At 49.2% G+C, this 25,908-nt stretch overlaps 1 protein-coding gene across 6 annotated transcripts; it reads left to right on the top strand.

Moving 5' to 3' along the window:
- Positions 1-970: 970 nt before the first annotated feature.
- On the top strand, positions 971-25,708 carry TGFB3 (transforming growth factor beta 3). Of its 6 annotated transcripts, XM_078335497.1 has the most exons (10): positions 971-1,462; positions 1,708-1,945; positions 2,392-2,930; positions 3,370-3,530; positions 11,986-12,149; positions 12,447-12,576; positions 18,117-18,224; positions 20,293-20,464; positions 22,523-22,676; positions 24,526-25,708. In XM_078335497.1, the coding sequence occupies exons 4-10, from the start codon at positions 3,437-3,439 to the stop codon at positions 24,682-24,684; spliced, it is 981 nt and encodes a 326-aa protein (XP_078191623.1). In that variant the 5' UTR covers positions 971-1,462; positions 1,708-1,945; positions 2,392-2,930; positions 3,370-3,436; the 3' UTR covers positions 24,685-25,708. The 6 variants fall into 6 exon arrangements, with proteins under 6 accessions (XP_078191623.1, XP_078191622.1, XP_078191621.1 ...); XM_078335496.1 differs by lacking the exon at positions 3,370-3,530 and having other exon boundaries at positions 971-1,323; XM_078335495.1 differs by lacking the exon at positions 3,370-3,530.
- The last annotated feature ends 200 nt before the right edge of the window (positions 25,709-25,908 follow it).

Genomic DNA, 25,908 nt, shown 5'->3' with positions numbered 1-25,908 from the left:
AAGTCCACAGACTCTGGCAACGTCCTGGGTCCAAATCCCAACAGCTACCACCTAATAGCTATGTGACCTTGGGCATGTTATTTTTAAAGTTTCTACCCTTAGGTTTCCTCATCAGTTATGGAAATGAAAATAATGCCTACCCAAACTAGATAGCCTGTGTAAAATATCACCTCCATCATTCACAAACAGCACTGTGGTCTTTAATATATATATATATATATATATATATATATATATATATATATGCCTCAGTTTCCTCATCCGTATATGAGCCACCGCTGTGCTGGGATACAGTAAACAGCCCTTCAATTAGTGGCCTAGAAACCAGACCTCTCAGAAAGGGTCCAGGGAGGCTGGAGTGAGTTGGGGTGGGAGCGGCACTCACTTTCAGGAAAGTTCAGTTCAGATGCAAGCCCCTTGTTGCCCGGTGCGGGGGGGCCACGTGCCCTGCCCTCCCCGTGCTGCTCGTGGGAAAAGGCCTGGAGGTTCGGCCCGAGATGAGCGAAAGCGGAGAGCCAACTTCCCCTCACCCATCTGGGAAATGGGCTCGGGCCAACTGCTGACTTCGCGCTCGCTGGCGCAGCTCCCCTCGGAGCCCTCGGCGAGGAGGGAGGCTGAACATCTGGATGACATTTCTGCGAGAGCGGCTCTGGAGCCGCGGTTGGGGAGGGAGAGGTGCGCTCTTGCGCACGTGGGGCCGGGAGGGAGGCGATTCCCCGGAGCCCGGGTCTTGTTTTTCTCGCTCTCTCCCGCAGCCTCTTCTCCCGCCCCTCTACTGCCCCCAGCCCCCCCAGCCCTCCAACCTCCCAGCCCCCCCTTGCCCGCGCCTCCCCGGCTCCCGACCCGCTGAGCTCCTTCACTAGCGGCCTCGCCTCGCCAGAGGGCACCCTCGATCTTCCGGAAAACGCCACCATTTTTCACTGCCCCCGAAGCGTCTCCCGGCTTCTGCCCGCCTCTCGACTCCGAGCTTGTCAATGAAGAATCGGGCCAGGATCGCGGCGGAGCGGACACCGACCCTCCAATCCGGCTCGCAGCCGGGAGTCCCCTCCTCGAGGCTGGCACGGCCGACCTTGCCGGGCCCCGAGCCCTCCGCGGACCCTGTCCCGGGTTGGGCCTGGCCCGGGGGCGGCCCTGGGACCCGTGGACCGGGAGGGAGAGAGACGCGGGCCGCGGACGGCGCGGACTGACAGCCGGCGAGAGGGCGCAGGGGCTGGGGGAAAGGGAGGGAGGGGGCTCATCGGAGTAACTTTCCAGAAAAACAGCCAGCGTGTAGCAGGAGTGATTCCAAGAGGGGAAAAAAAGTTCAGCTACCACGTCGAACGAGTAGGACTCGCAAAGTATTTTTCAAATGGGCTCGGCTTTTCCTGTGCCTGTTTAAAACATTAACATCGTGCAGCAAAAGAGGCTGCGTGCGCTGGTCCCTCCCTCCCCCACCCCAGGCCAGAGACGTCATGGGAGGGAGGTATAAAATTTCAGCAGAGAGAAATAGAGAAAGCAGTGTGTGTGCATGTGTGTGAGAGAGAGAGGGAGAGGAGCGAGAGGGAGAGGGAGAAAGGGAGGGAAGCAGAGAGTCAAGTCCAAGGGAATGAGCGAGAGAGGCAGAGACAGGGGAAGAAGCGTGCGAAAGAAGGAATAACAGCTTTCCGGAGCAGGCGTGCCGTGAACTGGCTTCTATTTTATTTTTCTTCTCCTTTTCATTTTTTAAAGAGAAGCAGGGGACAGAAGCAATGGCCGAGGCAGAAGACAAGCCGAGGTGCTGGTGACCCTGGGCGTCCGAGTGGATGATTGGGGCTGCTGCGCTCGGAGGCCTCCCCCTGCCTTCCAATGCACATAACCCCACACCCCAGCCAATGAAGACGAGAGGCAGCGTGAACAAAGTCATTTAGAAAGCCCCCGAGGAAGTGTAAACAAAAGAGAAAGCATGAATGGAGTGCCTGAGAGACAAGTGTGTCCTGTACTGCCCCCACCTTTAACTGGGCCAGCAACTGCCCGGCCCGGCCTCTCCCCACCTACTCACTGGTGATCTGACTTTTTTTTTTTTTTAAACTTTTTCCCCTTTTCTTTTCCATTCTCTTTTCTTATTTTCCTTTAGGGCAAGGCAAGGATTTTGATTTTGGGATCCAGCCATGGTCCTTCTGCTCCTTCTTTAAAATACCCACTTTCTCCCCATCGCCAAGCGGTGTTTGGCAATATCAGATATCCGCTCTATTTATTTTTACCTAAGGAAAAACTCCAGCTCCCTTCCCACTCTCAGCTGCCTTGCCACCCCTCCCAGCCCTCCGCTTGCCCTCCACCTGGCCTGCTGGGAGTCAGAGCCCAGCAAAACCTGTTTAGACACATGGACAAGAATCCCAGAGCTACAAGGCACACAGTCCGCTTCTTCTTCCTCAGGGTTGCCAGCGCTTCCTGGAAGTCCTGAAGCTCTCGCAGTGCAGTGAGTTCATGCACCTTCTTGCCAAGCCTCAGTCTTTGGGATCTGGGGAGGCCGCCTGGTTTTCCTCCCTCCTTCTGCACGTCTGCTGGGGTCTCCTCCTCTCCAGGCCTCACCATCCCCCTGGCCTCTCTTCCCGGCTCACGCATGAAGATGCACTTGCAAAGGGCTCTGGTGGTCCTGGCCCTGCTGAACTTTGCCACGGTCAGCCTCTCTCTGTCCACTTGCACCACCTTGGACTTCGGCCACATCAAGAAGAAGAGGGTGGAAGCCATTAGGGGACAGATCTTGAGCAAGCTCAGGCTCACCAGCCCCCCTGAGCCATCGGTGATGACCCACGTCCCCTATCAGGTCCTGGCCCTTTACAACAGCACCCGGGAGCTGCTGGAGGAGATGCACGGGGAGAAGGAGGAAGGCTGCACCCAGGAAAATACCGAGTCGGAATACTATGCCAAAGAAATCCACAAATTCGACATGATCCAGGGGATGACGGAACACAGTAAGTCCAAATTCTCGCTGGGGTGTCTGCTCTGCAGGGTCTGAACTGGAGCAGGGAGCTCTGCAGAGGGGGGCCCAGTGCTGGCCACACAGCAGGGTGCCCCAGGATTGACCAGCACCGAGGCTCAGGAGGTGCGATGCTCCTCTTTTGGGGCTGGGGAGGTGGGTGGGAAGGGAGATAGAGCCATTCTGCTAAGAGCCTACGCTTCTGGGAGGTCAGGAACCCTGAAGCTGAACAGCTTGCTGAACTCACATCACATCCTTGACTGATTTTAATTTGGAATTACATTGTGCTGTCCAGGGAAACATATGTATTCTTGCACATGTGATCATATCAGTAACTGTAAGCATCTGGGTGCCATAAAGGGGAAGGCCGGCCCTGTCAGGAGCCCTTACAGTTCTGAGTGTGGAGACCTCAGTCTTCTCCCTGCTTTTCACAGCTCACTGTGACACGTCTCCGGTTCAATTTTTCCAGTCCTTGGGAAGAAGAGTACCTGCCCTCAATTAATGTCTGTCAAGCTTTTTGAAGCCCAGGCAAGAGACAGCTTCTTGCTAACTGGGCCCTTTGGTCTACCCCACCCACGTGACCCACGAGCCCCACGTGAGCTGTGTGTGTGTGTGTGTGTGTGTGTGTGTGTGTGTGTGTGGAGGGGAGAGGGTGCACACGAATGTTCCCAGGGCCGGGTACTTTGGGGCAACATGTAGTCTTATGCAGTAGACAGATTCCTCTGCTCAAAATGGGCGCCCTCCAGGCCAGTGGGCACGGGGAGAGTGGGTTGTGGCTCTGGATGCGTAGAGGAGGCTGGCGCCCTTTGTGTCTGCGTGTCATGGGAGAGTGGGTAGAGGGGTGGCAGTGGGTGCAGGGTGAGGGGATATGTCTGGGAGTCTGCTGTCCCAGGAGGCTCCGTCTGCACGGAGGAGCTGGGCGGCTTCTGGGCGAGATGTCTGTGTGTGTTTGTACACGTGTGGAAGTCATATGTGTTTACTGAACGGGGATTTTAAAAACCTCAGTACAAGGGAGAGAAATTTGGCAGATGTTGAGAAACTGACAGCCCAGGAAAGAGGAATGTGAGTCGCTCCTGGGCCATGCACTCCGGGAGCAGCTCTATTTGCTTTTCCTACCAGCAGGTGTCCTCGCTGCCCTGACTACCTTAGCCCAGGCCCACCTGGGAGGTGGGCAGCACCTGGAGTAGGGTGGAGGGTGTGGGTTGGAGCCGGCAGGCAGGGGAGGGTGGTCAGCAGAGCACACAGCAGTGGATGAAAGGAACCTGGCTGGAGAGAAGGAACAGGAATGGGTACCAATGGGTGGACCATCTCTGGCTGGAGGTGCAAAGTCCCCGTTCACGGCTCCATGCCAGGCAGAGGAGCCTGTGGTTACTGGCGAGGGGTTCCCACTCCAGCTTCCTGTGGCTGCCTGGAGTGTCCTTCCTTAGAATGTGGCTGCCGTGTGGGGCAGAGGCTGGAGGCTGAGGCAGAGCTCCTGCTCCCTGCCCAGGATCTCTGGGTGGGGCTGGCTCAGGAACCCACAGTTCCCAGAGGCACCTAAGCCCTAGATGGCCAAGCCTCCAACTCCCTGGGAACCCACCAAGGCAGGAGATAGTGACCACAAGCATCAGAGGAAGATCGAAATCTGAGACCAGCAGGAGAGGTATGAGGAGAGTCCAGGACAAGACACAGGACTCAGACCTTCGTGATCTGGGTCAGCAGGAGGAGTCCAAGGGAGGAGGGATTCTGAGTCACGAGGAACCCCCACCCCACCCCACCCCACCCCACCCCACCCCACCCCACCCCACAAACCCGGAATCCTGAGCTGAGAATTAATGAGCCACATGGAGGCAAGGCCACGCAGGTGCAAGTGGACATTGATTTTTGTGCAGACTTGAGGCACAAATAGCAGACGGCCTTGGGAAAAGCCCGGGCAGGGCCCCACAGACACTGGACAGCTTCCAGGCTGCAGTACCAAGACCTTACAACTACACCAGATGGGGGTGGCTGTGGGGCTACGGAGCAGTGGTCTGGCCTGGGGCAACCCAGCACAGTGAGCAGGATGCTGTTAGGGATGCTATGAGGCTCACAGGTGCAAATGGGAAGCAGACAGACTCCACAGTTGTTGGAGGTGAGTTGGAGGCTGAGCAGACGGACCTGGGCCCGCCCAGCAGCTGGTCAGGTGCTGAGTGAGCCCGCCCCGGAGAGGCAGACACACAAGGCGCACTAATTACAAAGAAGACAGTGGAGAGGTGCTGAGCAGTAGCAGAGAGCCATCATCAGGGCTTGGGGCAGGAAGGAAGCCGTCCTTAACTCATGAGGGCCGAGAGGGGTAACACCAGGTCTGTGATGGGGCGCTGCAGGGTCTCGATGCCAGAGCCTCTGGGGGGAGGTCATGAGATCACGTTCTGTTCCATATGTCCTCACTTCTGACTGCCTCCCTGACCCAGTGGACAGGCATTTGAAGGAGAGTGACAGTGGGAGCCAGGGCAAGGAGATGGAGATCCCTGGAGAGGAAAATGAAAGAAGGAAGACTTTTTAGTGGTGCAGGAGAAAGAGCACCCAGGCGAGAGCAGAGAGGAAGCCCTTTTCCTAAATAACCTTATCTCCCCATTTCACAGATAAGGAAACTGAGACCTGGATGGCTTAAGAGTAGTCCAAAAAGAGTGGGGACTGCAACCTAGACATTCTGCAGGCAGGATGCATGTAGTTAAGCATTCATTTATATGTAAAATACACATCGTAAGTGCTACCATTAACCTTTAGGGTCCGGTAGAACTTTGATTTATAACATAAATGAATCACATGTTGGACCAAGAAGGAACGGTCAGGAGTGATTATCTTAGTAACCCAGATGGCAGATTGCATAAGGATAACTGAATTTATCCTTTCTTAGCACTGCCTTTTTTTTTTTTTTGCCCAGGAGATGCATACTGCCACAAATGTTCTCCCTAATTTAATAAAAGACTTTTCTTTATTTAATGAAGAGTCTCAAGCAGGTTAAGCAACTGCAGCTATGTAAAAGTGACCTCTCTGAACCTCAGTTTCCCCATCTGTAAAGTCAGAGATTATTTCCAAACTCCTTTTCAGCTGAAAGAATTTTATAATTCCATCTGGGATGCATCAGCAGAGCCTCTACTGGGGAGTATGGGCAAGACTCTGTAATCCCTTTTCTAATTCTCCAGGATTTTACATGGGGAGGGAGTAGAGAGTTTCTCTGACCCCACATGATGGGAAAGGACACAGCTTTTTTACTTCCGTTGTCATCTCTCTTACTAAGATATCGCCAATGTAGGTGTCATTTTATCTTCTGGCTTGTAATTATCTGTGTCTGTTCGGGGACTTGTTTTCAGCCAAGGGCAGTGCTAAGACAACCAGCAAACCCAGAGTTCCTCAGCAAAAAGAACACTCAATATTTTAGTGTTTCTTATCTGGCTGTTAAGTATAGATTTTGTTTATTCTGAGATTATTCTGAAAATCATTGGCTCCAAGGGCCAATGCCCTTTGCACAGTAGAGGTCAGCACTTCTCCACGTGTGGTCCAGAGGAAGCTGGAGGTAAATGTACATTCCCTGGTCCCACCCGCCCTTATAGAATCAGAATCTTTGGGGGTGGAGTCTTGGGGAATATGTATTTTTGACAAGCTCCTAATGGATTCTTAAGCACACTGAAGTGTAAGACTCAGTGAACTAGGGCAAAATCTTTTCTTTTTTTTTTTTTTTTGAGATGGAGTTTCGCTCTTGTTACCCAGGCTAGAGTGCAATGGTGCGATCTCGGCTCACTGCAACCTCCGCCTCCTGGGTTCAGGCAATTCTCCTGCCTCAGCCTCCTGAGTAGCTGGGATTACAGGCACGCACCACCATGCCCAGCTAATTTTTTTTATTTTTAGTAGAGACAGGATTTCACCATGTTGACCAGGATGGTCTCGATCTCTTGACCTCGTGATCCACCAGCCTCGGCCTCCCAAAGTGCTGGGATTACAGGCTTGAGCCACCGTACCTGGCCAAAACCTTTTCTTAGAGGGATGGCAGACCCAAGTGCCTACACAGACCCAGCAGTAAATGCAAATGATCTGAAAGAAAAGCCACTGCGTCACGATAAACTGCACTAGGACACTTGGCCTTGGGGTCAAGAAGAAAGTGGGGTGTGTGAGGCAGGGAGAGAGGGAGGGGACCTGGAGCCCACGTGCCCAGCCCAAGCAGCAGCCAGCCTCAGCTCCTGCTGGGTTTTGCATTGATGACTATGGATCCAGCTTGATTAGCTCTTCCCATGTCCCAGAAGAGCAAAATATCTGGATCTTTCTGTGAAGTATTCCAATTTTTAATATGGGCTAAAAATGTTTATGGGCTACTAATTCAAAATTGTTAAAGGCGTTCCATCAGCGAAGCAACATGTCTAATTCATTTAAAGTTTAATCCATAGAAAGTTCCCACCGTTAAAGCAGTGGTTTCAACTTCCAGAACATCTGGAAGTCATGGTACCCTTTGTAGCACATTATAATCTGTGGTTCTCAACCCTGGCTGCCCATTAGAATCATCTGGAGGTCTTAAAAAAAATACCGTGGACCCTATTCACTCCAGTATAGTCTGAACTGCTGGGGAATGGGTCCAGGCATCGTTTCTTTTTACAGCTTTCCAGGTGATTCTAACGTGCAGCCAGGGTAGAGAAGTACAGCCACACTGGTAAATACAGCCCCTTCACTGGAACCAGCAGAAATTATGTATACAAGCGAAGGCACACCTAGCAGCCCAGGTGTCTGAACATGTTTTAAAAGGCAGTTAACTAAACATGGTCAGCTATTTCTTGGTTTTTCCATGCATACTATACACAAACATTCTTTGCTTGTGTTTTGCCCCCTAAAGCAAAATGAAGAAAATGGCATTCATCAATATATATTTTTCTGTGCTATGGAAAAAGTTGCTCATGATTTAGTTTGTAAAGATGGGACCCCCCCCAGTCCAACCCTCAATGACCCTAGTGTTTCTGCAGAGGCATGGTTTAAGAACCACAAACTCGTTTGCAGTGGGTCAATGTCTAAGGCATAGGTTGACACTCTAGGCCCATTTAGTGGAATCTTGCCATAGTTTTTTCATGAAACCATCTCCATGAGATGATCTCCCAAATCCCTCCCAGCTCCAGAGTCTCTGCTTCAGTAAATAAGGTGTGTTCAGCCAACCTGGATTCAAACCCCACCTCCGCCACCTTCTAGTTACGTGACCTTGGGAAAGCCAATTAACTTTTTGGAGCCTCAGTTTTCTCATTTGTCAAGTGATAAATTTTATGTTTTCATTCTCCTCAAGAGTTGTTAGAAGGTCACATGAATTAATAAAAACTCGATAAGACTTAGTGCTAGTGCATCCAGCCTGGGTGACAGAGTGATACTCTATCAAAATTAAAATTAATTTAAAAAAGAACTGCCTGGGAAATTAAAAGAAAATGTAAATACTGTCTTCTTGACTGGATGCACTAGCGCTGTCTCAGCTCACTTAGCTTCTGCCTCCTAGGTTCAAGTGATTCTCGTGCTTCATTCAGCCTCCCAAATAGCTGGGATTACAGGTGCCCACCATCATACCCAGGTAATTTTTGTATTTGGAGTAGAGGCGGGGTTTCGCCATGTTGGCCAGGATGGTCTCGAACTCCTGACCTCAAGTGATCCACCTGCCTCAGCCTCCCAAAGTGCTGGGATTATAGGCATGAACCACTGTGCCTTTAAAATGTTTAATTTTAAATAATAGGGATACGTCCTCCCTATGTTGTCCAGGCTGATCTTGAACTCCTAGGCTCAAGCGATCCTCCCGCCTTGGTCTCCTGAGTAGCTGAGATAACAGGTGTGCACAACCACACCTGGCTAATTTTTTTTTTTTTTTGAGACAGTGTCACTCCATCACCAGGCACCAGGCTGGAGTGCAGTGGCACGACCTCGGCTCACTGCAACCTCCGCCTCCTGGGTTCAATCAATTCTCCTGGCACAGCCTCCCCAGTAGCTGGGACTACAGGCACGCACCACCACGCCCAGCTAATTTTTTTTTTTTTTGTATTTTTAGTAGAGACGGGGTTTCACCATGTTGGCCAGGATGTTCTAGATCTCTTGACCTCGTGATCCGCCCGCCTTGGCCTCCCAAAGTGCTGGGATTACAGGCGTGAGCCACCGCACCCAGCCTATTTTTTTTATTCTTTACAGAGATAGGGTTTCACCATGTTGGCCAGGCTGGTCTTGAACTCCTGAGCTCAAGCAATCTGCCCGCCTCAGCCTCCCAAGATGCTGGCTGGGATTACAGGTGTGAGCCACTGCACCTGGCTGCCAATTTTTTTTTTTTTTTTTTGAGATGGGGTCTCATTCTGTCACTCAGGCTGGAGTGCAGTGGTGCAATCTCGGCTCACTGCAACCTCTATTTCCCAGGTTCAAGTGATTCTCCTGCCTCAGCCTCCCAAATAGCTGGGATTATAGGCATGCACCACCATGTCCGGCTAATTTTTGTATTTTTAGTAGAGATGGAGTTTTACCATGTTGCCTAGGTTCCAATTCTTTTTTAATCACTAGCAATTGTGTCGAAGCTTTGCTTGCTAGTGTTGGGCTGCTTGTGTCAGCTGACTCCTAAGTGACTCTGGCCAGGACCCTCTGGACAGCCATTTCTTCCTCTGATAGGGTTGTGCATCATGACTCCTGATGTCCCTTCTAACTCATTGGAAATCTATCCATCCCAGTAATAGAAAATGACCTTTCCCATCTCTTTCTTGAAATCTTAAAATTCTCCCCAGGAGGAATTCATCTTGAGGAACAGATTATGATTGATAGGCTGGAAGAAACCAGAGGATGGCCACTGGGATGTCCCGAGAACTCTCCTAGCTCATAACTTACCCTGTCTCCTGGCTTCCCACCACCTTGCCCCCACTCTGACTGTCCTTACCGGCAACTGCTGTTTTCCATCTTGCTGCTTTATTTACATCAAGGTGCATGCTGCACTGACTTACCCTTTATTCCTCTTGTAGATAGTCACTGGAGGTGTTCTATTTATTTACTTATTAATTTATTATTATTTTTTGAAACAGTCTCCCTCTGTTGCCCAGGCTGGACTGCAGTGGCACAATCATGGCTCCCTGCAGCCTGGACCTCGCCAGCTCAAGCGATCCTTCGAGGAGTTGCTATTGTAACTGAAGCCATATTGGTGACCACTCCTTCGAGACCCAGCTCTGTTGTCCTTGACAGGGTTGCCAGTGCAAGTAGCTTATCCACATTCAGAGTATTTCAGACTGGTAAACTTATACGTTACTTTGCTATCACTGATTTCTCTCCTTGGTTCTATCTGAAATGGTTTAGGGAATCGTTGGCAGTATTTGTTCTTTCAAAGCCAATTATTAATCAGGGCGTCATTAGGCAGCATTCACACATTTGTTTTCCTAACATCTGTTCCATTAATTTTCTAAGAACCAGTGTCAGGCCCACCAGATGGCAATTGCCAGAAACACTCACTCATCCTTTCCTAAAGATCAGTAGCACATTTGCTTGTTTCCAGGCCTCTGATCCTTCCTGCCTTGTCCGCAACTTCCTAAACCACCCCTCGGGGCAATTATAAGCTCATTCCAACCATGTCCATTATGTGTGGAATCTGGGTCTATGAGCTTGAATTTCAACTTCAGGCTATTGTTACCATTTGTGGAGAAAGTTTTTCTCTGGGTGTTAATACTGCTCAGACCTTGAGGCTGTCAAGTGTACAGGAGCAGAGAAAAGACAGGCTCTTTCTCTTCCCATTATCTGGCTCAGAGGGGTGGAAAAGAGCATTTGCTATCCATGTCTAGTGGACAGGGATGAAGAGGCCAGCAGGCGACAGTGTCTGGCATAGCATGTGCTGTCAAGGAAAGAGAAAGGAGCCAATGGTGACACACCAGCTTGGTCTGAGGAAGCGTTTGTGTTTCTGCCAGACTCATGATGTGGGCTCTTTGCTATATAAACCCTGCTTTCTTGGGTCTAAAACACAAGGTTGAGATGTCACTCTGCTGCTCAAACACTTTCAGAGACTCCCTACTGTTGATGGGTTAAAATTTAACCTTTCAGTCTGACAGGTGGACCCCCAGTCTACCATCTTGCCCTTTCTCACCTGGCTCCCACCTGCTGCTTCCGGCCCCTCTTACTTGCATTTCTTCCCCTCCCTGCCTTTGCTTCCAGCAGCCACTCCATGTAAGATTTCTTTGCTCTCCATCCTCAAATCCTCTCAAATTTCACCTTGTCCATGAAGTGCTCCCTGCTGTTTCCCTCCTTGGGTTTCCTGCAGTAACTCCTGGGCTTCTCTAAAAACCACTGGTTTCCTATCACTCCCCTCACCTGTGTTCCTGCATTGTGACATCTTCCAGGGCACTCTGTGCTGTTATTTCTCTCTGATCCTGTTATTTGGACCCATGTATTAATACCCCTCCCTGATATTAATCCATAAGCCATAAGCCTGAGGCTACAACTTTTTGAATTTGGAAATTCACCTTGGCGATGACCTTGAGCAGTAGGATAGAAATAGCTCCCATATGCTTAGCGTTCAATAATGGAATGCTAGGCATAAATGGATTTTCATCCCCTTGAAGGCAGGGTTGTGTCTGTTCACATTTAGCTTCCCAATGTTAGCACTATGCTTGGCCTATAGTAGCTGCCCAGTACATTTTTGGTGAATGAATGAATGCCCGAATGAACAAACACATGAATGAATCAACTAGCTGTAAGATATGTAAATCACTAGGTTGCTGCTATCTTTCTAGAATCAGTATTTTCTCAAAAAGCAAGAAAAACAGGCTGGAGAGCTTACCAGAACTGAGATGTCAAGGCAGAGGGAGGAAGGGGTGATTCAGTTTGACTTGCCAGTCTCTAGTGCCATGTCATGGAACTCTGAGGCCACACTGCTCCTTGCTCAGGACTGTGTGTGATTCTAGGGCCACCAAGAATCTCCCTCCCATCTCCACCTTGAGGTCTGGGGCCTCAAGCCTCTAGGGAGGTGGCAGGCAGGACAGTGGCCACTTGTTGCCTGTCAGTTGGCAGCATGCTGTTCCTGCATGTCTCACTCATGCTGTGCCCTCTGCTTTATCTCCTAGATGAGCTGGCTGTCTGCCCCAAAGGAATTACCTCCAAGGTTTTCCGCTTCAATGTGTCCTCAGTGGAGAAAAATAGAACCAACCTGTTCCGAGCAGAATTCCGGGTCTTGCGGGTGCCCAACCCCAGCTCTAAGCGGAATGAGCAGAGGATCGAGCTCTTCCAGGTAACCCCTCTCTTGGAACAGAAACCACACTGATGGGAAAGCCACTTCCTTTGCCATATCAGGCCACCACTGGGCGCAGAGTTTGGCAGACCTGGGTTTGAATCCTGGCTTCTCTGATCTTTGGTTTCTGTATCTGTGTCTGTCATTAAGAGGCTTAAGAGTTACCTAAGGTGCTTGAGGGGCATGGCATTCAGGATCCACTGGTTTCCTATGGCTCCCTCACCTGTGCCCTGCATTGTGACATCTTCCGGGGCATTCTGCCCTGGCCTCGGGTACTCATTCCTTTCTCTGCCGTAGATCCTTCGGCCAGATGAGCACATTGCCAAACAGCGCTATATCGGCGGCAAGAATCTGCCTACACGGGGCACTGCTGAGTGGCTGTCCTTTGATGTCACTGACACTGTGCGCGAGTGGCTGTTGAGAAGAGGTAGGTGGATCCTCAGGTCCCTTAGTCCTCTATGAAACAGAGGGAAGAGGACAGAATTAAGGGAGTCAGAGATCTGGGTTCAAACCCTAGCTTTGCTACTGAGTACCCTCCATTCATTCACTCAACTAATGTTTATTAAATGCTCACTGTAAGCCAGGCCCTGGGTATGCAGCCACAGGGAGGGAACTATGAGAGATAGAAAGAAGGCAATGTGATAATGATTGGGTGGGGCCCAACAGGGAAGCTCTCTAAGATGAAGAAATGGATGCATTGACATCTGAATGATAAGCAGCAAGCCCATGAAGATCAGAATATGGGATGTGCTAAGCAAGGAAACAGCGAGGCCCAGGCCCTCGGGTGGAAATAAGCTTGATTTGTTCTAGCAGCAGCAGCAAAGATTGGTGTGGCTGGACCATGGTGAACTGGGGTGGCGGCAGGGAAGTGGGGAGGTAGGGGAGTCAGAGAGGTTGCTAGGGCCATATCATTTATTATTTTTATTATTATTATTTTTTGAGACTGCATCTTGCTCTGTTGCCTAGGCTCTGTTTCTATCTCTGTGGTGCTATCTCAGCTCACTGCAACCTCCACCATCTGGGTTAAAGCAGTTCTCGTATCTCAGCCTCCCTAGTAGCTGGGACTACAGACGCATGCTGCCACACCTGGCTAATTTTTTATATATTTAGTAGAGACGGGGTTTCACCAAGTTGGCCAGGCTGGTCTTGAACTCCTGACATCAAGTGATCCGCCTGCCTTGGCTTCCCAGAGTGCTGGGATTACAGGTGTGAGCCACTGTGCCTGGCCAATTTAATTTAGAACATCAGGTCATGGCGAGGTTTCAGGACTTTTGAAGTGTGGGAGTGCTATAACCAGAGCTGGGGATACTCAGGGTACCCAGGAATTCCTCTCTCTTCTTCGGCTGAGCAGGAAGTCAAGAGCCTAGGAGAATGCGTGTGGATCTGCCTACAGCAGCTCTGTTGGAAATTCTGACTCCAACGGCTACAGGGAGGAGGGGCTGGCTGATGCAATTTGATTGACATCTTTAAAAGATCCCTCTAGTTTCCAGGAGGTCAAGGGAAGAGGCAGAAAAACCAATTAGGAGCCATGGGGCAGCCTGGATGAGAGCAATATGGGCTGAGACTGGGGTAGTAGCGTGGATGTGAAGATCATATGGATTTGTACTGTATTTTCACAGTAGCATAGGCTGATTAGATATAGGGTGTGAGGACACAAGAGCATTCTGGATGACTTCTACATTTTTCGACATCCAGTGGTATCACTTATTGAAATGGGGGCTTAGGAGAAGAACAGGTTCTGTTCTGACCAGTAAGTTTGAAAGGCCTGGCCATGATGCCATCAGAGATATCCTATAGTCATTATCAAACTTCACATGTCCCAAATACCTTCTCCACGCACTGTCTTTCCTCTCCTGGGAAATAAGGCAATGCTTCCTCCTCTGCATGCCTCACAGAGCTGTTTTAAAGATTAAATGTATTTGAGAGAACTTCATGGTTTTTCCCATGTTTTACAAGGTAAGCTTTTCTTATTTTAGATAAGGAAACAGGCCGAGAGAAGTGACTTGACGGGGGTCATCCAGTCTGGATTAGAACCTTGGTTCTCACGACACCATTCTCTGTGTTTCTTTCCCTTTCATTGGCTGGTACTGCCTGGTCTGATTGCTCAGTGGGTTGGGGTCACAGATGGCAGTCCCATCTGTTCCTTCTCTCCCTCTTGGGAAGGGTTTTATCCTGTCATCAGCTGCTGTAAAGCCACAGTCCATCCACATATTGATGCCCAGAGTCCCTGAGGCAGGTGGATCCCTCTAGGTCCTTGGTGTTTTGGCCTGCATATTGTTTTCAATTTGACTAGTCATCAACAGCTTTGGGTGTTTTATTAAGTCTGGAGATTTCACATAAAACCTGGACTTCTAGCTGTTTTTGAAAAATTGGAAGATTTCTTGATAACCATCCACCAGAGATGAGTACCAGCCACCCCTGGAGATGGGGCATGCATCCTCAGTCCCCACAGCCCCCACCATTTACTATTGTTCCCCTAGAGTGAGGCTGGCAGTTCCTGTTTAACATCCGTCATGTGCTGACTCGATTTTCTCATGTGACCTGTCTGGGTTCTGGAGGCATCGAGTCTGCATTGCTTGATGCCCACAGAGCCCAGGCAGGACACATAAATGAGAAAATTCCCCATCCAAGGGGAATTATCTGGGGGCTGAGTTGGGAGTTGGTGGGCTGGAGATCCTGCCCCAGTCCAAAGGGTACCCAGGAATTCCTTCCTGTCCCTGCTACTGAGCATGAGGGCAAGAGCCTAGGAGAACCCACGTGGATCAGCCGACTGCAGCTCTGTTGGGAATTCTGACTCAGCCAGCTACAGAAAGGAGGGGCTGGGGAAATTAATCTCTTAACTTCCCTGTCTGATTTTGATCAGCTCCACCTGGATTTCTTTGAAGCCCTGGGCACTTGAAGGAATTCTTATTTTCACAGCTGCAGAACTCAATGAGAAGTTTGCATTGAGAATAATTTCCATCCTCCTGAGACATCAAAAAGATAATTTCGTAATAAAATCTATGGGTCCCCCACCCACCATCCCCACGGCTGCCAATTCTGAGGTTAGCTCTTCATTGGAACCTTCAGTCCCCACTTAGGCAGATACTACCCACCTTTCCCACAGGGAAATCATCACACAGGTTTGTACTTATAGAGAGCCCACGAGTCTCTTCAGAGTTCGTGGCTTCAAACCAGGCAGCAAAGGACTCCAAATTGGAACAGCTGGTGGTGTAGGTTGATGATGAAACTGCATCACACATGTGCTCTTGGATTCATTAAGCTAACATCTGAGAGCCCTTGTACACCAGGTACCCAGGTGCATTCTGGGTCCTAGAGTTGATAAGAGCCCACCAGGGTCACTGGGGACCCAAGTCTCATACCCGTGTGCTATTGCTCATATAGTCTGCAGCACCCAGCTAGGCAGGGCCAGGCCTCCCCTAGCAGGCTGGGCAGGGAGCCTCCCAGCATCATGGCTCAGGAAAGGTGGAACACTGGGAAACCACCACCTTGCATCTCGGTGAATGTGTGGGCATCTTCCTTGGTGGTCTCTGTGTGCACTCTCCCCAACATCGCTGTTTGCACCTTGACTTTCTAACTCACAGAATCATAGAACTCACTCAGTCTAGGTCTCTTCCAGCCCGCTTTGAACCACCTTGACCAGGAGGTACACTGTGTTGTTAGGTAGCCCATTTCAGCTACTCTGGCTCCTCCTTCCAGCTGCCTTAACCCAGGGAGAGGGCACTCCTCATGCCCCTCCTAGTCTCTAACAAGAGTCTGGGATCTTGTATCCAGCTGTCTGTGCTTGAATCCTGGCACTACTACCCACTGGTTGGATTTCTCAGGCAAGCTGATCAATTTCCCTAAGCCTCAGTGTTCTCATCTGTACAGCGGTGGATAATAATAGTTCTTGCTCTGTGGGATTATCATAGAGATTAAATGAGCTAATGCTTGCAGTCTTAGAGCAGTGTGTGATATGTAGTAAAGTTCCATACATCTGGTGATTGTTGTCATCATCTCTGAGTCCTCTATCTACATAGAGCCTGTTGGCCAAGCCAGGCCACCCTCTCGTGCTTATCCCCTGGACCCTAACCCTCACTCTCCCCAACACAGATGTCTGCACCTTGACTTTTTAACTCACAAAATCACAGAACTCACTCTAGGTCTCATCCAGCCCTCCTTGAACCATCCTGACCAGGAGGTACACCATGTTGTTAGGTAGCCAATTTCAGCTACTCCAGCTCCTCCTTCTAGCTGCCTCAACCCAGGGAGAGGGCACTCCTCATGCCTTCCTCTCCATTCACTTCTTCTCCAGCTGGGTCTCAGCTGCATTGTTATATTGGTCTGCTTTCCCTCACTGAGCGAACCTGCTGGAACAGAGATCTCCAGGCTCTGGGATCTTGCAGGTGCAGTGTGTAGTGTGCCCCAGAGGTTGCCCTGACTTGACGTTGAACGGATCTGGTTGGGCTCTGGAGTTTATGGAAGAAAGGAGCTGGTTTTAAACCAGTAGGACTGGGATGTCCAAGCCAACCTAATGGTTATGGGAATCTCCAGGCTTGTATCCTTCTGTCCACAAGAAGGATGCTGGGCCAGGTCAGACTCTTTGGGGTTTTCCTTGATGGCATGATTGCAGGAAGACTCCAGGTTGGTCCCAAAGCCAGATGCTCACACACAATGTGTGGCCTCAGGGAGCAGCAAATCAATCACCTAAGCTGTAGGCTGACCCTGAATCCAAGAGATCCATCCCCGCCATGATCTCTCCTATACCTGGCCACAGCTGACTGCTACCCCAGCATCAACAGAGCCTCCCTAATTGAGTCTTACCCACCAGAATTGACATGATACCAGATCTACCTGGTTTTCCATGTAAACCTACTTGTCTCAGTGCAAACTTTTCATTTTCTTTCTTTTCCTCCACTTCACTCAACCTCATTTTCTGAGTTCCCTGCTTCCTTGATTTTGGTTGCCAAAACACATGATCCCACAACTACTAGGCGAATGGGCCAGAGTCACCCTTCATGCACCAGAATGTCAGACACTAAACTCTGGCACCTCCAGGCTTCATCATGCTCACTCTCTCCATGCTCATGTTCTCTGGACCCTTGGCTGAAGTTCTCTGTCATCGCCTCTGGGCTGTTTTCTAAGTTCACAACTGTCTTCCCAACCCGTACATCTTGGTGAGCAATCCACATTCCAACTTCCCATCATGGTGAAACAAGGATTTCCAAAGAAGAAATGTCCAAGTGATTTTTACCTCATTGTGTACTTGTTCCTTAGGGAAAATATGGCCCGGTGTAACCATCGTGTTCCTCTTATCTCCTCTGGAATCTGCCACTTTCTCTAGACGCACAGTCACGGCCCTGGTAGAAATGCTTGCATCTTCCTAGACAGATTCTGCTTCCTGTTTGCAGGTGACCTTGCCTCTAGCACTGGTTCCTGACTTTGAATCCTTTTGCGAGCTTTACCTCCTGTGCTGTGAATTGGTGGCCTTTTGAATCACGGTCTCTGTGCTTGGAGACTCTTTAGTTACTCCCTGTCTCTTCTAGTCCTTCTGCCTCTTGCCCTCATCCTTCCTCAGTAGGTTGACTCAAGGATCTCCTCTCCCAACAAACACATAGATGGCATTGAGTTTTTTCTTTCCTTCCTGTATCTGTGTCCTTTGGTCCCCAAGTAGATAGGTGACAATTTTCTCTTAATACCATGCTTTGAAAGGAAATGATTATGCCCCTTCTCTTTCATGACGACCACTAGCATATGCCCCCATCTGGTGATGCATAATGTAACAGGAATACATGGAATGTGGCAATGTGCACATGAAGGTCCACTTTGAGCTTTGGAGGCACTTTCTGTCTCCTGTGACTCTCAGTAGAACTCAGTTCTTAAGAGTCCCTACAGGAGCGGAGGCCCTGGCTCACCCCTGCATGGGTGGTAGGGCACACTTCCCTATCACACAGGATGCTTTCTCACTAACTCTGTCTTATTTTGCAGAGTCCAACTTAGGTCTAGAAATCAGCATTCACTGTCCATGTCACACCTTTCAGCCCAATGGAGATATCCTGGAAAACATTCAGGAGGTGATGGAAATCAAATTCAAAGGTAACAGAATGAATGTGTATGGTAGAATGGGTCGGGGGTGGGAGTTAATGTGAGAGGATAGACCAGGAGACCCTTACCAGATCTCAAAAAAAAGAAACCAAACTCCTCAGAGAGATAGCCAACTATTTTGTACTTGAGTAATTCTGCTTTGCCCCAAAAGCAATGAGTGTAACTTCCAGCTTACAGCTTAGAGGATGCATTAGCCTCTGGAAGACAACATGGTCTGGTAAGAGTGGTGAAATTGTGTAGGCAAGCCAAGGCCTCTGGGCCTAGTGAAATGGGATGAGAGTTCCTCTTTCACAGGGTTGTCAGGCAATTAAATGAGATATGATCCTGGAACACGGTGCCAGCAATGCTCAACAGATAGGCGTTGTCTTGCCGCTCCCTGAAAGAAGTTAACTTTGGCTGTCCTGAACATGAGTGCCCAGACGACTGAGCTTTCCAGATGCGCAGGGCCTGCCTGATGTTGCCCAGGGGTCCTCTGGGTTTGGATGATTGCTTCGAGCCTCAGGATCTCTGTCTGGTGTTTGGGTAGAGATAGCGAAGAAATCCTTGAGAGTCATTTCTGGTTTTCCATTGTGTTTGCAAGGAACTCAGCCTCGATGGGCTCCAGAGTTCAGGAAAGTTCTCTTTTCCTTTATTTATTCCCATTCTGGGTAACTGCAAATGCCTGAGGTTAGAGGCTTGTCTGGGAAAAGGTGCAGGCCTCTTTTGGCTCAGCCCTAGACAGTGATCTTACCCTGCATGGGCTCTATTTTAGAGCCTTTTTAAAGTCAAGGATTTGACACCCTAATCACAGAACCTTAGAGCCCAGAAGACCTTCGGAGTCCTAACCTACAGGCCAGCCTAGGATGAAACCTTCCCATACCTTGTTCATAAAGATTTTCAGAAAAAGGGATTTGTGATCCAGGTCTCTCATGTATCTTACAGACCTGGTGCCCCTTTATGAGATCTGAGCCCCTCTCATAGCTATGTAAATTAATTCTTCATGTTCCTGTCTTCGGTGAGGATGGACAACAGCTGGAAGCTGACCTTCACAAAATCAATCTCCATCTAGTTGAGACTTTCTAAGTCAGTCTCCAATGTAGTCTTTTTTTCCAGATGAAATGGGTTGATGAAGTCAGGTGTTCTTTCCACAGCTTTTGCTATTTATCATATGCTTCATGATCTCATCTGAATTTTATAGTGAAAACACTTCAAAGACCGTAAGTGCAATATGAATGTTAACAATTACATGGTTTTGTTTCTTTGGCTCCCATTCAGGCTATCTTAAATTCTGACACCTTAACTTTTTGGTAGGACTCCTGCACTATCTTGATCCATTCACATTTTAAGAGGAAACTCACATCCTAAGATTCTAAGTCTAGAATCTAAAGTGACAACCCAGGGCTGGGTGCGGTGGCTTATGCCTGTAATCCCAGCACTTTGGGAGGCCGAGGCAGGGGGATCACTTGAAATCAGGAGTTCAAGACCAGCTTAGCCAACGTGGTGAAACCCGTCTCTACTAAAAATACCAAAATAGCCAGGTGTGGTGGCAGGCACCTGTAATCCTAGCCACTTGGGAGGCTGAGGCAGGAGAATCACTTGAACCCGGGAGGCAGAGGTTGCAGTGAGCCAAGATGGCACCATTGCACTCCAGCCTGGCTGACAAAGCGAGCCTCTGTCTCAAAATAAATAAACAAACAAACAAACAGACAACCCGGAGGTATGTGTTAGGCACCCACTTAGTAATAGAGATGCTTCATGGGTCCATGAAGAGTCCTAGGAATCGCAGCAAGGGCTTTCTGTCACTTGGAAGATGTCTATAGAGCAGTATGGGGATCTGAACATGGGGCAGCTTTCAGTGGCATCCTTCTGATGATGATGAGTTCTTTTGATACTGGCTCCTCCACCTGCTCTTCCCTTCCTGCAGCTGGATATCAGAATGAAGCCGCTTCCCTTGTCCCCCATGCTTCCCTCGCAGACTGCACTGCCCTTCCTCCTGGGCAGTGAGGCGATGTGAGGAGGAGGCAGCCTCCAACGGCTCTGGTCTCCTTGGACAGATTGTCACTTTCCTTCCCTTCTGCAGGCGTGGACCATGAGGATGACCATGGCCGTGGAGATCTGGGGCGCCTCAAGAAGCAGAAGGATCACCACAACCCTCATCTAATCCTCATGATGATTCCCCCACATCGGCTTGACAGCCCGGGCCAGGGGGGTCAGAGGAAGAAGCGGGCCTTGGACACCAACTACTGCTTCCGGTGAGCCTGGGCCCACAGGGGAACCAACATCTACTGCCTGTCTACTGCAGGTCAGGCCCCAGAACCAAGCCACACTCAACAGAGGGTCCCTGATGCTGTTCACAAACATCTCCAGGAAGACTGAAAATCTATTACAGATCTCTTTCTGCTGTCCTGCGAGTCCCACTGTTTTTCCATAGGCTAACTCTGGAAGGGGCTGGATGAAGTAAATGAGGAAGACTCTATGAGGAAGAGTGTTGCTAAAATAGTTTGGATTGGAGATGCTTGGTCAAAGCCTCTCCATGGTTTTCATGTTTTAAGCACTTGTAGGCTGTGTGTGTGAGATTAATGTAGGAGTTTCCATTAATGCAGTGCTCAGTTCCCTATGAAGGATCCAAGGATGCTACTGGATGGGAGCAAATAGAGTAATTGCCATTTGAACGGGAAATTGGAGCTAGAGAAATTAACAAATGAATTCAGAAATTACTGGGTAGCCATAATACAGAGATAGAAAAGACCCAGCTTCTCTTATTTAGGAGCAGTTTCACTGCTCATTTATAAGGGGAGGATAAAGCAGGCATGCCAACTACTAAAAGTTTTAGGACATGATCACGCTCATGAAGGCTAAGTACTTTAATTGGGACCAATGAGTTCACCTATGGACACAGGAAAGGCTTCAGAAGGGTGTGGAATTTGAGCAAAGGCTTCAAGGATGAGGTTTAGGGATGAAGGGATCTAGGAGGGGAAGCACTGCAGGTAAAGGAAGGAACATGAGTGAGTCCATTTGGCCTCAGAGGATCCCTGAATAAAACTGGGGAAAATGAACAGGGAAATATTTAGATCTGGAAACCATGTCCTATCAGGATGGTTGGGCTTGGAAAACTAGGGATGTTGAGCTGGAGGAACAGAGAGGCAAGGCAGTTGCTGCCAGCTGTCCTGCAGCCATGCAGGCTGGCATGCAGATTTATTTGTTCCATGTGTCTCTATCAGGAATGAATGCTCTTGGCCAGTGACTTAAATCAGTGGATTTCTTGTTCACAATAGGCCTGTAGCAGCAGCTTAGGGTGGGTTGGCTGCTTCATGATGCCACTGAAGACTCTTTCCAGTCTGCCATGCTTAGTATGTTGGCTTTTCATCCTTTTGCTTATGGTCACAAGTGATTGCTAGGGCTTCAGGCATCTTGTCCACATTTAAGACAAGGAGCGAGGGAAGAGGAAGAGCCAGAAGCTTTCCTCTTCTATCTGTTGCTTTTATAAAAAATCAAATATCTTTGCCCTGTATATTTCTCCTTGTCTGATAGGTCATTATTGGGTCACATGACCACCACTACTTGCAAGGGAGGCCAGGAAAAGGAGCATCTGGTGTTTTAGATGTGGCAAGGGAGAAGGGGGTTAGGATTGGTTACTGAATTGATAACCAGTAGTGTCTACCATGGTTCACCCTTGAAACCCACAAGAAGCCAGATTTTGGCTAATAGCTGCCTTTGGAAGTAGCAAGTTCTAGGTCTCAGCAGATATTAAGGCAGAGGACATCTGTAGGCAACAGAATTGAAGGGGCCTGATAATCACATTTGGGTGATCTGTTGAATCACAGTTCTAAAAGAAGGATATGCCTTATTTGGATAAACGGCCTTTAGATTCAGTCTCAGTAGTCACCTACTATAGTAGACAAGCTTCATAAATTTATAATTTATTTCTGATTGGGTGCACATTAGAAGGGTAGCAATGAAATCAACCTCAACAAAGCTGAGTTGGCTAGTAACATTGCGTGCTTGGTTTTATGTGGAGCACTTTATCGCTCTGCTTTGATTTTTGATACAAAAGTGAGCAGGGCCGCCTTTGCCTCTTTACTCTTCCTCATGCGGTGTTTATCTGTTTCTTACATCCTTGGGATCATGGTCTTTAACACATGAATGTGCCTTTCTGGTTTCTTCTGTCCCCTTGAACCTGGGATTCCACTGATCAGAGCCACCTATGATGGTATGAAAGGACTCCAAGGGAGAATATGAGGGCATTCGTGAAGTTTCTTTGATGGGTGGTTTCTTTTTAAGTTGATTTTCTTTAAATGTTTTTGTTGTAGCAACTTGGAGGAGAACTGCTGTGTGCGCCCCCTCTACATTGACTTCCGACAGGATCTGGGCTGGAAATGGGTCCATGAACCTAAGGGCTACTATGCCAACTTCTGCTCAGGCCCTTGCCCGTACCTGCGCAGTGCAGACACGACCCACAGCACGGTATGGAGCAGGCTCATGACATCTGGGGCGCCGGGGCTGGCTGACCAGTGTTTGTTACGAAGAATGGGTGAAGGATTGAATGCTGAGTGAGTGAATGATGGTCTGGGGTGAGTAAAACCCCTCTGGTGAAGGTTCTGATCTCGGCACCCTGACTCAATTCCACTCAGTCACATTCTGCCCTTTTAAATTCCTACCACAGTTTCAACCAGCCTTTTTATTTGCTTTGTCTAAAGCTCTCTGGGCCAGGCGCGGTGGCTCACGCCTGTAATCCCAGCACTTTGGAAGGCCGAGGCGGGTGGATCATGAGGTCAAGAGATTGAGACCATCCTGGTCAACATGGTGAAACCCTGTCTCTACTAGAAATACAAAAATTAGCTGGGCATGGTGGTGCATGCCTGTAGTCCCAGCTACTCGGGAGGCTGAGGCAGGAGAATTGCTTGAACCCAGGAGGCGGAGGTTGTGGTGAGCTGAGATTGCGCCATTGCACTCCAGCCTGGGTAACAAGAGCAAAACTCTGCCTCAAAAAAAAAAAAAAAAAGCTCTCTGTACCACATAAAGTAGTTAAATTAACTGCCACGTCTCACCCTATGTCAGAGATGTGTGCAGGTGGCTGGCAAGGAACACTGAAGTAGAAAGGCTTCTACCAGACCTCGGATCATTCCAGCCTCTCGAATGTAGAAAGCTTACTCTGAAAGACAACAAAAAGCATGGAGAAGAAGCAATATGAAATGCTAGGAAGAGATAGTGAGACAGCCGGGAGTCCACAACCCCTGGAACTAGTTTGTCTTTCCCTCGAGGGGAATCAAAAATAGGGCAGTAATTTGTGAAGCATGTTTCCTTCTAGCTCATTATCTCTGCATCCAGTATGGGGCCCTACACTCTGGCACTTACTAAATGGTCCAAGGCAGTGTTAGTGAGAACATTTCCACTGAAGTGATAGGAAAAGCAATGTAAGAGTTGCTTTCTTAAAAGCCGAAATAGGCTGGATGCGGTGGCTCATGCCTGTCATCCAAGCACTTTGGGAGGCCAAGGAGGGTGGATCACAAGGTCAGGAGTTTGAGACCAGCCTGGCCAACATGGTGAAACCCTGTCTCTACCAAAAATATAAAAAATTGGCTGGGAGTGGTGGCACACACCTGTAATCCCACCTACTTGGGAGGCTGAGGCAGGAGAATGGTTTGAATCTGGGAGACAGAGGTTGCTGTGAGTTGAGATCATACACTGCACTCCAGCCTGGGCAACACAGCAAGACTCTGTCTCAAAAAAAAAAAGCCAAGATCATTGTCAGTGTCCCCCAATAACTGTTCTATGCTTCAAGTGATCACCCCAAACAAGTGCAGCTGTTCTGCATTCTGTCATTGCGGATAACAGCAGCTACTCACTCACCCAAACCAGGTTCCAGCAGTTCCTTCTTTTTTTTTTTGAGACAGAGTCTCACTCTGTGGCTCAGGCTGGAGTGCAGTGACATGATTTCTGCTCACTGCAACCTCTGCCTCCTGGGTTCAAGTGATCCTCCCACCTCGGCCTCCAAAGTAGCTGGGATTATAGACGCCCTGTCACTATGGCCAGTTAATTTTTTTGTATTTTTAGTAGAGATGTGGCTTCACTGTATTGGCCAGGCTGGTCTCAAACTCCTGACCTCACGTGATCTGCCTGCCTCAGCCTTTCAAGTGCTGGGAGTACAGGCATGAACCACTGTGCGTGGCCCCCAACAACTCCTCTTAAAGAGCACCAGTGGTCATTCTAGCACTTGCTCAGCCTCTGGGACTGCCCCTAGAACTGGCAGAGTTCCTGGGTTCCAGGGCTGAGGCTTGGCTTTCCAACCTCTCACTGACGTGTCCCTTCCCAGGTGCTGGGACTGTACAACACTCTGAATCCTGAAGCATCTGCCTCGCCTTGCTGCGTGCCCCAGGACCTGGAGCCCCTGACCATCCTGTACTATGTTGGGAGGACCCCCAAGGTGGAGCAGCTCTCCAACATGGTGGTGAAGTCCTGTAAGTGTAGCTGAGACCCCACCTGCGACAGAGAGAGGGGAGAGAGAACCGCCACTGCCTGACTGCCCACTCCTCGGGAAACACACAAGCAACAAACCTCACCGAGAGGCCTGGAGCCCACAACCTTCAGCTCTGGGCAGATGGCTGAGATGGAGGTTTCCTTTCGGAACATTTCTTTCTTGTTGGCTCTGAGAATCACTGTGGTAAAGCAAGTGTGGGTTTGGTTAGAGGAAGGCTGAACTCTTCAGAACACACAGACTTTCTGTGATGCAGACAGAGGGGATGGGGAGAGAGGAAAGGGATGGCAAGTCAAGATGTTGTGTGGCAATGGGATTTGGGCTACCCTAAAGGGAAGAGGAAGGGCAGAGAATGGCCGGGTCAGGGCCAGACTGGAAGACGCTTCAGATCTGAGGTTGGATTTGCTCATTGCTGTACCACATCTGCTCTAGGGAATCTGGTTTACGTTATACAAGGCAAGCATTTTTTTTTTTAAAAGACAGGTTACCAAGACAAAGTCCCAGAATTGTATCTCATACTGTCTGGGATTAAGGACAAGTCTATCACTTTTGCAAATTGTCCTCTATATCAGTTAGCATCATGGGTCATTACAGGGAGAAAATCCAGGTACTGCAGTTCCTGGGCCATCAACTATATCGGGCCTTCTGGATATGCTGAATGCAAAAGCAAAGCATGGGAATTAATTCTCTCCTGTCTGCCCTCTGGGTCCCTCCTCTCACCTCTCCCTCAATCATATTTCCCCTTGGACACTTGGCTAGACGCCTTCCAGGTCAGGGTGCACATTTCTGGATTGTGGGTCCATGCAGCCTTGGGGCATTATGGGTTCTTCCCCCTTCCCCTCCAAGACCCTGTATTCATTCAGTGTTCCTGGAAGCAGGTGCTGCAACATGTGAGGCATTCGGGGAAGCCGCACGTGTGCCACACAGTGACTTGGCCCCAGACACACAGACTGAGGTATAAAGACAACTACGATTATTACTCTCAAAATCTTTGTATAAATAAATATTTTTGGGGAATCTTGGCTGATTTCATCTTCTGGAATATTATTTCTAGAACAGTAAGAGCCTTATTCTAAAGTCTATGTCTGACTTCAATAAATATCCTTAAATTACCCTTTTCTAATTCCACGTCTGCATCTACTAATCAGATGTAACCGGAATCTGGGGCAGAGAATCTCTCACTTGCTAAACACACTGCTTAGCGCAGCCACCCTACACAGG

This window comes from Callithrix jacchus, chromosome 8 (genome assembly GCF_049354715.1).
Source record: "Callithrix jacchus isolate 240 chromosome 8, calJac240_pri, whole genome shotgun sequence".
In the NCBI taxonomy this organism is placed as follows: Eukaryota; Metazoa; Chordata; class Mammalia; order Primates; family Cebidae; genus Callithrix; species Callithrix jacchus.
This window is presented reverse-complemented; position numbering and strand designations above follow the sequence as displayed.